At 33.8% G+C, this 12,899-nt stretch overlaps 1 protein-coding gene across 1 annotated transcript in view; it reads right to left on the bottom strand.

Annotated features, from left to right (window-relative positions):
• Nucleotides 1-12,530, bottom strand: part of FARSB (phenylalanyl-tRNA synthetase subunit beta) — a 32,466-nt gene extending 19,936 nt beyond the window's left edge. Inside the window, exons 1-11 of the mRNA XM_083364438.1 lie at nucleotides 12,435-12,530; nucleotides 11,614-11,669; nucleotides 11,139-11,293; nucleotides 9,700-9,772; nucleotides 9,256-9,371; nucleotides 8,751-8,901; nucleotides 6,929-7,037; nucleotides 5,372-5,442; nucleotides 4,804-4,865; nucleotides 4,666-4,717; nucleotides 3,586-3,647 (exon numbers count right to left, since the gene is read on the bottom strand). Coding sequence (XP_083220564.1) covers nucleotides 3,586-3,647; nucleotides 4,666-4,717; nucleotides 4,804-4,865; nucleotides 5,372-5,442; nucleotides 6,929-7,037; nucleotides 8,751-8,901; nucleotides 9,256-9,371; nucleotides 9,700-9,772; nucleotides 11,139-11,293; nucleotides 11,614-11,669; nucleotides 12,435-12,492 — 965 coding nt within the window. The 5' untranslated portion in view covers nucleotides 12,493-12,530. The remainder of the gene's footprint in view (nucleotides 1-3,585; nucleotides 3,648-4,665; nucleotides 4,718-4,803; nucleotides 4,866-5,371; nucleotides 5,443-6,928; nucleotides 7,038-8,750; nucleotides 8,902-9,255; nucleotides 9,372-9,699; nucleotides 9,773-11,138; nucleotides 11,294-11,613; nucleotides 11,670-12,434) is intronic.
• Between the last annotated feature and the right edge of the window lie 369 nt (nucleotides 12,531-12,899).

The raw sequence follows: 12,899 nt of genomic DNA, 5'->3' as shown, positions 1-12,899 counted from the left end.
TCAATTTATAATTATTTTAATATTTACAAAAAAGAAGAAAGACCAATCTGGTTATTTACAACCAATTAGCTTATTAAATATTAACTATAAATTGTCTCTGCCAAATTCCTTTATAATAAATGTGTTGACTAAATGATCCAAGTGAAGATGCTTGCTAAGGAGCAAGACAGTTTTAAAACAGATCAATCAACTTTTGAGCAATGTATCATTTTAAATCTTCTGGCAGGAAAATGCTCCAACTGCCAAAGAAGAATTCTCTAGGCAATTATTCATTCCATCCCTAAAGAGAGTTTGTGGAAGAAACTGACATCTACATGTATAGATCACTTTGGCTGACTGTGATTTATGATTTATTAAATATTTATAATGCTTTATTTATTTCTATTCTACTCAATTCCCAAAGGGTCCAAACATCTTAGAATAAACCAAGGTACGTAAGATTAAAGCCAGGAAAAAAGGAAAACTATCACCAATCCTTGCAACAACCTAAGTGCTGTGTATGGAATAGAATAACATTCAGTTAAATTTTCTCCAAATGTTTTCTTGAAGAACTATCTTTTAATAACTCTTTGAATGCACATTAAGGAGAGGAGGTATGAGAAATTAAAATGCTTTTCTGAAAGGCCTCCAATCTATACTGAAATTTATTAGCCATTAAATTATTTCAATTCAAGATGCTAAAGCTTTTGCTATATAGTGCACAACTTTTCATCTACAAAGAAATACTGGTTTTTATAAGCAATTTGGTTGAAATTTATAAGAACTATGTTTTGCCATTACTCAATCTATGCAATGTGAATTTTATTAATGAAGGTATGTTTCTATAAGGTTCACATGAGAATTAGTTGCTTGAAATACTACTACAACTACTTTGGGGGATGAATGCTTGGTCCAGTTTATCTTCATAGAGAAGTTAGACTTGGACTACAGAATGAAGCTTTAACTACTGTTAAGGAGCCACTGATAGTATACTTTCTTTCCATTTTACATACAGGAGGATTTACATTAATGAATTTAATATCTAATTCTCAGAGGTTTTGGAACTCAGTAACATCCCGTACCCCAGTCTTTCTGTCCACGGTTAGATTAAGCCATTGAGACAGTTTTGCAATCTTGCTGAGTTTTCAATTGTCTCACATTTGGCACTGAGTTAATATTTCCCTCTGCTTCATTTAATTGACCTGAAATATAGGTTAAACACTTTCTAGCAACAGATCAATCTGTTATGACTGCTGCCAGAAAATGGTGGGTTTGAATGTTTAAGCTGCAATGATTTATTGTTTATCTTTTGTTTATGTGTTCTTTTGATCTCTGACTATATATTCAATAGATCAGCAAATAAATATATGATAAAGATAAAGAATAGGTTTACTGGATTAGATCTGATAAACAGAGTGCCTGAAAAACTCTGTACTTAAATCTGTGTTACTGTCAAAAATGAGGCAAACATACCGGTATATATCCCAAAATAACAAAGCAAACAAAAGGTCAAAAAAGCCATGTCGTAATACAACGAAAGCAGTTGATTAAAAAATAGACAGAACAAAACATTGCCAAAGAATTTCAACAAGAAATCACTATTAGAGCACTACTTTCATGTATGCTTTATTTCCAGCATATTTTATCATATTCAGCCTATCCAACAACTAACCTTTATATAAATTTAAAACTATTCCATAATTCGGGCCTATTCATTTTATCCCATTCGAATGAATGGACAGGCTGGAAAGTCTTGCCCACACTCACTAGCAGCAACTGGTTCCAACAGACTAAGAATGAGGCATGGTCTTTATCACATAAAAAGTGAAATCTCACATCTCTCCCTCGTTAAAAGGAAGAGACTTTGTGTTTTTACAAGACAGCAAGCAGATCTCCAGAGGATGGGAGAAGATCAAGAAGCTGTGTGCCAGGAAGGAGAGAAGGAGAAAGCTGAGATCATTCTTTTTTAACTACAAATTGAACTTTGGAACTTCCAGAAAAACAAAAAACCACATCTAGGAAAATTGAAATCAGAAGGAAAATCTGATTAAAGACTCATTTGGCAAAAAACTAGACAATGATCTAATTGGAATGGCACCAGATTTAATTTTGGTTTGTGTGCTATCATTTTTATATCTCTGCACAATTTAAGGTCCCTGACATTCTTGTCAATTTGAACTAAACTCTCAAATATCCTAAAGAACCCTTAATAGCCTATTAACTTTTACTAGCAGAAGATTTGTGACACCTTGTGGTCTGCTACAATTCTTATATTTACGTTTATGTTTACATTTATACGTTTATATATTCTACCAAATTCCTTTTCTTGTTAACCTATCTTCTAATTTATTTTGACAGAGAACTCATACTTTCTCTTTCATATTTTCTCTTCAGTAATTGTTCTATTTTTACTTTCACAAGTTTCACTTTTTCTTCTTTTTCAACCATTTTTTCCCCTTCAGGATCTTCTCTTGGCATTAAAAGAAAATAGTTTTTCCTACGTTAGATTTTATATACACCTTTTATCTCTCACTAATTCTATATTGTATTATAAATAATCAAACCAATCATGCATTTAAATTTAGATTCTTTCCTTTGCTATGTGTACAAATGAGTAAAATGATGTTTAAATTCAAAATGGATTTTTTCTAAATAAATACTAAATAAATAAATAACATTCATTTAGATCTCTTGTTTCAGTCACACATATTCATTCGTGTCACCTAATTTAATCACTTTGTTCCTAGGATCACATCCTTTCAGAATATTGTGCAATTTTTCTCAAAAGCCTGGTTCTTTCCTTGTCACCATTTAGTGGAATAAAAATACAACTATCATTAACCAATCAGTTCCCAAGTTTATACACTACCCATAATACTCCTAGATGCCAATTAATGCTTTCTGGGATATACTACCATTCTACTCATGCTTAAACGTATACTTTTGATTGCATTAATGTATCTGTCAACTGAATTCTATAAAATCAGACAATCTGTATTACAACTTTTTTCCCCTCACATTCTCAGATACACAATGTATCAATCTTTTTTTCATTTTATTCATGCTGTTTACCATTTATCTGCCTTACAGTTCTAGCTGCAATCTTCTATACACCGAGATCATTGCCAGATGGGCCTCATAGATGGGCCTCTGCAATCCATCATGCTTTTGGCAAGCCAGCTTCATCATAGAAATTTTTTTAATAGATAAGTTATAGATTAGGTCACAAACCTAAATTGTACCTATGCCACAAGCAGCATTCTCTGCTCATGGTAAGAAAAATACAAACAGTTCATTTTGATCAGTATGCCACATGCACAACCAAAGCCAGTTTTATTCTAGGCATGCTCACAGTATTCTATTCAAGCTAGGATCTCAAATCTAGAGACTACTTTGCAAGCTAACATGCTAAGTTGTGATTTAATAGTATTACAGTTTGTAGAACAAATCAAGAAGTCTGGTTAAATAATATACTTCTAATGAATTATGACCAGTCTTGCCTGCTCTTATAAAAATTACCACTGGTGAGAACCAATCACACAAAAATCTTATCACAGTTGCTGTAAATAGCATTCTATTTGCATTTTTTGAAGAAAAAGAACATACCTAATTCCTATCTTCTTATTAATTATTTCAGGTTTTATTTTTTCACGGCGGTAGGACAGCTCCTACAAAAGATGTTAACACAAGCCATTTCTCTAATATCACATACTTGCTTCCATAATAAACAGTCTGAAGTTTTCAACTAGGTATTGATAATCAGAATTTTACTATTTTAAAATATTAGTATTAGTTATGAATCATTAAACAATGTAACCAATCGTCCTGACTAAACATATGATAGCAATACTTTTCATAACCATCCATCATATAAACAGTTAACACCTCAACATCAGATACACATAAAATAAATAGTTATACATGAATATGAACTACCCCAGGATTTAAAAGCTTCTCCAGTATGCACTGCCAGGCAGAGATTGGAGTGGTACCCGAGTTACTCATGCTCTGAAATATGCTGTTACTGAAAATATGTGCAGCCTCTACTTTGTTGGTATAAGTTATATATTTTGCATTGGCAACGAACTGTGTTATTTTTCTTTCAATATATGACAAGATCCATAGTGTTCTGTTTTTCCACTGTATTTTGCAGGAAGGTATTCTTCTTCTCCAAAAGATAAGAATATCTCTGTTAGAGGTTCTCTGAGATGGAAAAATGTTTGCTTCCTTATATATAACTAGAACATAAGAAATCTGAGATCTCAACTAAGCTTTGGATTATAATTAGTTATTTTAACATCATATAGATAAAAAACTCTTACAGAATTCATACATAGATTAGACATAAGCAAATCTTTTAAACCTGGGAAAATATAAATATTACCAGCATATGCTAGATGCATTTATAAAATGGCATGTAATAGGAAACTTAGCTCTTCATTAAATTACTTCTAGTGGGTGGAAAAAATCTCAAAACAATAGGTATCAACAAAAATTTTCAAATTGAAAATATCTGGAATTTGAAATAAACTCAAAGGAGAGAATAAAGACAAATATTCAAAATTACTTTCAGAAGACAAAATACCTGGAAAAACATACATTGACTTTCCTTTCCAAAAGTCTTAACTCCCATTAAAAATGTTCCAGTTCTTAATTATATAAAAATTCTTATCTTATAATACTCACTGGAAAGATGTAGCTTTTTCCATTAGGATAAGTTACTTCTACTGCTTCAGCCCTTAAAGAGAGTAAAAACACACAACTATAGCACAGGCTACAACACACATGCACACTGTTATAAAAGGAAAAGTCAGACTAACTCACGTGAATGGCTTATTGCAATATTCACTAAACATTGTAACCAGGATATCGAGTACAATTTTTGCCTGAAAGACAGAAAGCATACCTATTTCTTAAAGTATTTAATTATTAAATACTATAAGTAATTGTATTAAATTAATGATTTTTAAATATAAAATTACAATATGTTCATAAGAAATCTTTAAAAACTTTACCAGTTTTCCAAAAATGTCATGAAAAACCAGGTAACTAAATTACTAACTAAACCAATTAACAAATGAAATGTTTGCACATCTATGAAGCTGACAAAAGATACAAACTCGGATCAGTTCATTACATTATATACATTCATATCCACTTTAATTTCTAGAGACATAAAATAACCACAACAATTGACTGCTATGATCCAATATTTTGAAATCCTTTTATAAAGTGTCAAGCTTACTCCTTATATTCACTTTGAAGCAAGTCACATTTCTAAAAATAAATACTGATCAGCAGTTAAGGTCACTTTCAAAGGGACATCATTCTTATTTTATTTTGTAGATCAAGATTAACTTTGCTCAATACTTTGCTGGTCAAGGGTATTTACCTTGGTAAGATCTGTGGCTGTACACTCAATGAGTACATTTCTAGTGTTGAGGGTTATTTTTGAATGGTCTCCTAAAAAACAGAAATACACTGGAATTGAAGATGCAATTTTTTCATGTTCTTGAATTTAAAAGACTGAGTTTTACAAATCTTTCTACTGAATATTGGACTTAGAGCTATAGTACTAGAAAACCTAACAACCAGCACAATAAATATGCATGCTGAGATCTAAGTGATTTTTCTTTAAATGAACAAGAGCTTAGATTATTGTTTTTCCTTGTTTATAGTTTTGTACCAGGATATTTGAGAATTTTTCCACGGGGTAATTTCTCAAGAAGGGACTCTGAAATCCAGATGTGTAGACATTACATAAATTATTTTGTGGACCAGGCCCTGCAGCTGAAATTATTTGTTAGGGTAGAATGTAGTCAGTGGAAGGGTCTGTATTTGCTATAATTTTATAGTAAGATTATGGTGTTAACTGTCGTTACAGCATGCATAAATATCATGGCTTTCCTAAGAAACTGATGTCATTTGAACTGCAATAAATGGCAAAAGTTATTCTTTGAAAAATGAAGCAATACTGCCTGCAGCTAAAGACAACATTGGTGCATCTATGGATAGATTATATTTCTTTGAAACGTTGCAGTATTTATGTAAAGAACATGCAGATATATATTTAGTGTAATCCCCAAAATATGATTAAATTATACTACATTGTATTTTCTTAAGGAGCTGAAATTACAAAGATTACTGTGTGTCAGCAGTTCTATAAATGTTTTCGCAGACCAGAATCCCCAGTTCCTATGTCACAAGAAAAAAAAACACGACTTACTGCTGTCCAGAATTCATTAACTGTATTGCTTCGTAACAGAAATGAATGACTGCAATCTGAACAGTGTAGCAGTTTCGCTTTCTCCTATGTAAGCAAGAATTCTGAAATTCTGGTTTCCTATGAAGTACAAATGCACTTCCACGAGGGTTCACTAGGAGCCTCAATCTGTACCCATACCAGATTTTCTGTTTTCTTATCCTGGGAGCTATTCCCAAATGTGTTCCAGATATACAGTACATGGGAAGGATGCAGACAAAAGAGGGATCCAATCTGCTAGTAGCATCTAGTCTGCTGAATAGATTATACCTAAGTGTACATTATACCTAAGTGTACATTTTGCTTGTCTTCTTGCAGACGTTTCATTATCCAAACTAGGTAACATCATCAAGTCTGCAAGAAACAAGCAAGCTCAGAGAGCACCCAGGATCCCTCATGTCAATCCTGAACTACAAATATTCTCCTTTATTAGTACATATGAGAACTTCAGCCAATTTAAAATTTTAAAAAAGTTTATATTCCATTTCTGTTAAAGAGTTGAAACAATCAGACCTTGAGAATATATTCAAAAAGCATGAAGAAATTCTTAGAAACAGGGAAAAAAATTTTTATATTGAGGAGTATGTCCTGAAATAAACAGAACAAATTTCAGACTATAACAGTATGCCATTTCCTATTTCTCTCATATACTGAGGTTAAAACAAATGCTGCTAAGAAAAATCTTACCATTAATTACTGGTGGCATTGAGAGAACAACACCATTGCTATCATAGATAACTGGATAAAGTGATTCATTTTCAATAATATGTAGATAGTGTCTAAGATGGCTATCCGTCTAAAACAAACAAATGTTAAATTAATGCTTATATCTTTCGTCAGAAACCATTGCACAATATCATCTGATAATATCTATATAACATACATTAATCCCTAGAAGCGATTTATATATGAATGATTTTTTCATAGGAAAATATCACTATATACTAGGAAGGTGATCGGCAATTCACTTATTTCTTAGTATATTCCTTATGGCACATTCCTTATTCAAGTCTATGAGCAGACATGAAACTAAAAATAAAACTATTTGTAAAAACTCAACCAGTTTTCAGTTTATTGCTAATCTGTATAAAACAAGAAACTATTAAGGAGTATGAATGTTGACAAATTCATAACAGTATGTGAACACAGTGCAATAATTTTACAATCTCACCAGAAGATAAATTTCTAATGTTATCCATTCTTTGAGAAAAACATTAAAGGCAGGTTTTGTCTTACTGAACATAAGATTTCAGGCCAATGCCCCAAATTGTTGGGAAAAGGGAACCATTAAAGCAAATTTGGCAGGGAAAGTATAGAGAAATACATGAAGGATTATTTATTTGAGTACTACTTTTGCTTTAAACCTATAATCTTATTTTTGCTCCCATCTTCTGTTTTTCTATTTCTTTGTTTACTCAGGTCAATGACTGCTAGCTTTGGTATGCACATATCAGACTCATGTATTTTGATTCAACATCCATGTCTTTCTTTTTTTTTCTTTGCTGTTCCAGTTTAACTGGGAGTAGCTCCATGTACTTAAAAATCACTGAGGTCTAATAACATTTATCAAAGGAGAGAAAAATAGAGACATTCAAAGTTTATTCCTGGAGAATAATTCTGTAGATTCCAAGAATTTCCCTATTCAAAAACAAATGGTGCCGATGTATCTACTTGTCTGGGCAGAATTCTTCCTTCTGGAGCAAAAGCCATCCCCAGATGTTCCAGAACGATCACAACAGGGAGCATCCGGGCACCGATCACAACAGGGAGCATCCGGGCACGATGCCAGATTCCTTTGTAAATAGAGTATATTTACATATCCAAGAAGCTTAGGCAGGAGGTTGGACTAGAAGATCTCCAAGATCCCCTCCAGTTCTATGATTCTATGAAGAAGACCAATCAATGGTCTCCAATCCAAACATCAATGTAAGCAAAAGCTACTTAGCTTTAGCAAGATTGTCATACCAAAGGCTTTCAGATAAAATAATTCTGTAATGTCTCTAAGCCACAAAATGGGCCTGCAAGCACAGTTCTATGCTATGACATCTAAATAAACAAATCATAGTTAGGACAAGCACTCTACTTCAAGGAGCAGCAGTGCTATGAGGTCAGAAATGAATTTACAAAAAGATAAAATCTATATTAGCAATGCTCAAAAGTTTACTGGACTACTGCATGATCTAAGGTTTTCTACTATGGGCCAAGTGTTTTGGAACATTCCTAGTTATAAAAGCTGGATGTTAGTTCAGTACAGTATATAAGGCTGGTTACCATTTTCCCAAATCTATGAGTTCATTAGGAACCTCAGTTACATTGTATTGTTTATGTGTGTTTATTTTTTTCCAGTTTACAGACATTTCAGCTCTTGTTTATACTTTCATGTGATGCTGTTTGTGTGTATTTATATATTGTATTCACCCAAGGTCATTATGTTGAGATAGGTGACCAAATAAATTGTACCAAATCATAAATAAATGGAAATATATCTTGTTGTATTAAAGTAACCTACCCTGTACATTTCCATGATTTCAGGAGCACTGTATTCTTTATCTTGATTCAATGGTTTGAATTTAATTTCAGCTGGTGGTTTAGCTGTATATATAAATGGGCCAGAGATTGTATCTAGATCATGGGTACCAATTGCAACTAACGATCTCTTCCTAAAAAGAAAACAAAGTGAATTAACATCTCTTCTACCTACTAAATACCCATTACACAGGGTACTGATAAAATACGGATAAAGTGACAGTTGTTATATTCTTGTGCAATAAATATTATTCATAAATAATAAACTTTGAATATTGCACTGTAACCTGCATCTGAAAAATGAATAAATGCATATTATATGCAGTAGTTTTCTTCCCTTTTTACATATATCTGATTTTTAAAATACCACGTAAAAACAGAGTTCTTCAGCATTTTCAGGCGAAACACATTCTAATTCAAGATGCCATAAAACATTTTACCAATATTTTTAATATTTCACTAAAAATAAATTTCAGAATACAACTAACCTGCATATATTATGATGCAATTTTTCCTGTAGGTCAATGAAACTATCATAACGGTCTTTGACAAAAGTTATATTACGAAGAACTGCAGCCACTGCATAAGGACGGACTTGGGCAGTCTGCCATAAAATGGATACAATTATTAGCAAAAGACAATATGAGTGAAAATATTATATGCTCCATAAAGCAATCCATTATTTCATAAAATTAAGCTTTCATCTTAAACCAAAACATTTAAAATAACTAATACTGGATATTTTAAAAATAAATATTAATTGTATTTTTTAAATGTCTGTATTCAAAGAAAAGGAACAGCAGTACAATTAATCAATATAACAGCATTTTTATGTTTATTGACTCTTAGCTAACCTCTACAAAAATTGACTTAAATTTGAAAAGCATTTATTTACAATGTATGCATCAAGATGAAGATTCAGCTTTACTTACCTCTTCACTAATGGTAAGTCTTTGAATTTCACCATTGGGTGGTGTGATTTTTTTGTATCGTGGAGCCCTTATTCTAAAATAATGAGATTTTAACATTAGAGATCAGTTTTAGAGGCATAAAAAAGCAGGCTCCACCTTAATGCTTCTCCCTCATCCAACTGACATCCACAGTTAGCACACAGAAACATACCAATACTTCCAGCATGATTTGAAAAGCTGTTTTGAGCTAAAAAAAATTTAAAAATTGAAATACTTTGCCTTTCACTAGTAATTTTTTTGCCATTATCAGATTTCTAATCATAAAGGATTGGTTGTGTGTTAAATATTTTAAATATTATTAAATAGCTTTCTGAGCAACAATAGGGAAATAATTTGTCATTATATCTTTTCAGAATTTTTTTCAATTTCTTACTTTTCCTTAAGCTACCTATCTAAAAAATATTAAATTATAATTTCACATAATGTTTAAACCACAGGCAAATATAAATTACATGTACCTAAAGCAGTTCAAGCAACCTAGATTTCTAGTTATTTCTGAACCTATCTTTTACTCGCATTTAGACTTACTGTATACAGTATGCCGCTTCACAGTGCTTTACAGCCCTAAGGTTTACAGAGTACGCATATGTCCCCCAACAATTTGGGCCCTCATTTTACCAACCTTGGAAGGATACAGATAGACCTTGAGTTACAACAGCAATTGGGGCCAAGATTACCATCATTAAACAATATGATTGTAGAGTACAATTTCACACGACCACATCGCTTAGTAATGAAAATCCCACAAATGTGGGTTCCCATCATAACCTTAAGATGGGCAGGTTGTTTATCAGGAAGTAATAGCAGTCCAAGGTAAGAAGAAAGGTGTGACACACAAAAAGAGGCCCTGGGATCACCAGTGCAGTCTATATATGAGTTGGAGGAAGGTCTGTTGTAGGCCATGTGCAAGTGGAGGAAAGCCTGGAGGTGGACGGCACACTGAATTGTGACCGTAGAAAGGCTAGTGGAGTGGATGGCGTGGTGGGCAAAAGCACAGGAAGGCTGGGCGGTTGATGGCATTGCACTGCATTGCACAAATACAGGAAAGCCACAGAGATTTCATGTGACTGTGGAAAATTACAACTGTAGTAAGGGCAAGCCAGTTTCCAAACAACCAAATCATGATCATGTGATCAGGGGGCATGGCATCAAGTGGAATATCAAGGATCAATTGTAAGTACCACTTGTTCAGTGCCACTGCAACTTCAAACGGTTGCTGAACAAAGTGGTTGACAAAGGGAAGACTACCTGTAAAGGGTAACGTTTGAATTATTAGGTAGGATTTGTTGCTAAAGCACAAGCACATAAAAATTATTCAGGAGTTGACAGTTTTGTCTGACTACTTACTGATAAGCCTAATACAGCATTTAATAATAGTCTCAAATGTTGTCGAGTATTACCTTTCTTTAAAAATCTGAAGACCTCTGACTAGGCCTTCCAAACAAAGGAGATCATACCGATTAGCAGGAACATCAATTTTATACAGAATGGTTTCTGATGCACCCTCTGCTTTTCCATCACCTTTTTCTTTGCTTATTATGTCCTTCTCGGAGGTCTAAAATAAAATATACATATCTAAAGCATACAAACAAAAACTTATGAGCAGACATCAATGTCAAGCAGCATGAGTCTTGTCTTAACATACCCATGCTGGCTTCCAGTAATCATCTTGTTTGTTTCTAGATGCTCAACATATTATTGAAAAAGGAAGTACTACCATAATTAGAACCACTCTGTTTTCATTGTGAAGGTGTTTTTTTTACAAAACAGAATCCTGAAGAATTAGGGGGAAATGCTTTATGTGACACTTGCATTACACTACACGTATCACATCTACTGTGAGTCTGCAATAAATATAACAGTAAAAATACTTACAATTTCATCAAGTTCCAAACCAAATTCAAAACAGAGTTCATCAAATTCTTCATCAGCTGCAAAAAATATTGTTTTTAAGATTGGTTATCAATTAAAGTGGAATTAATGCATCTTTTAGAAAAAGATAACTGATTTCATCTTAATATTTGGTTAAATGTCACTCAGAAGGACTTCAGAGGTGGCACAAAGCAATAGGAAATGATGCAATTCTGATAAGCAACCAATGTAATATCCTTCCATTTTCATAGCTATCATGGGTCAATAATCTGTATTAATCAATAAGTAAGGCTGTTTATGTTTGGCTTCCTGCTGGAAAATAAAAGCAACCCCCTTCTCCCATTACACTTTGTCACTTAATCTCTCTCCACCTTGGTACCGGCTGAATGTGCAGGATACACAACTGCTAAGACCACAATGGACTTGGTCGAAAGCAGTGGAGGCTGCAGTCCAACATATTTGGTAAGTACCAAATCAGGGCAGAATAAGGTACCTTTTCGCCCCTGAGCTCAGAGAAGTTTATGAAGTCTCCTTTATGCTCTAAATCAGGGGGTCTTCAAACTTGGCCCTTTTGTGACTTGTGGACTTCAACTCCCAGAATTCCTCAGCCAGCCATGCTGGCTGAGGAATTCTGGGAGTTGAAGTCCACAAGTCACAAAAGGGCCAAGTTTGAAGACCCCTGCCTAAATCTACCAAGGTGTCCTTTTCTTACCCATAACCGAACTGCCCCATATCTAGTGCAAAATATCAATCGCAACGGCCTCTTTCCCCACTTCTTCTGACCAAAAGACACGCTCACTACAAGCCCCCAATCTTTTCCTTACCGTAACTTCTTCCCAAGGCTTGAAAAAGCAGATCTCGCTTCACGCCGACAGACGGCATGGCTCACTAGCAGTTCCGGCCAATTACTTTCCTTCGCGGCGCATGCGCTAAGGTCACTATCACTAAGGAAGGCCCCAGGACTTGAACTCTCTCATATTAAGGACTGCTGTCTACATTTCTGCCCGATCCAAGGCTGCTTTTTTCGGCTACCTCTTCGTTCATCTCCTTCCTCCAGAAGAATTAAGGTAGTATAAAGTCCGTCAAAACACTGTGCTCTTAAAGTGGTGAAAACCTGGCAGAGAGAAACTTGTATAAAGTTTGTTTTACGTTGATAAGGCTTGTCGTGGACAGCTAACCGTTCCACTTTATCAGACGGAAAAAGGGTCATATTTTGGTCTATAGATTTACGAACAGTAAATAGTGTAGAATGGGTTTCGCCCTAGCATCGTGTGTCAACTTGGTAACAA

This window comes from Vipera ursinii (assembly GCF_947247035.1).
Source record: "Vipera ursinii genome assembly, chromosome: 5".
Taxonomy (NCBI): Eukaryota; Metazoa; Chordata; class Lepidosauria; order Squamata; family Viperidae; genus Vipera; species Vipera ursinii.
Note: the sequence above shows the minus strand (reverse complement) of the source record. Positions and strands in the feature narration are given on the sequence as shown.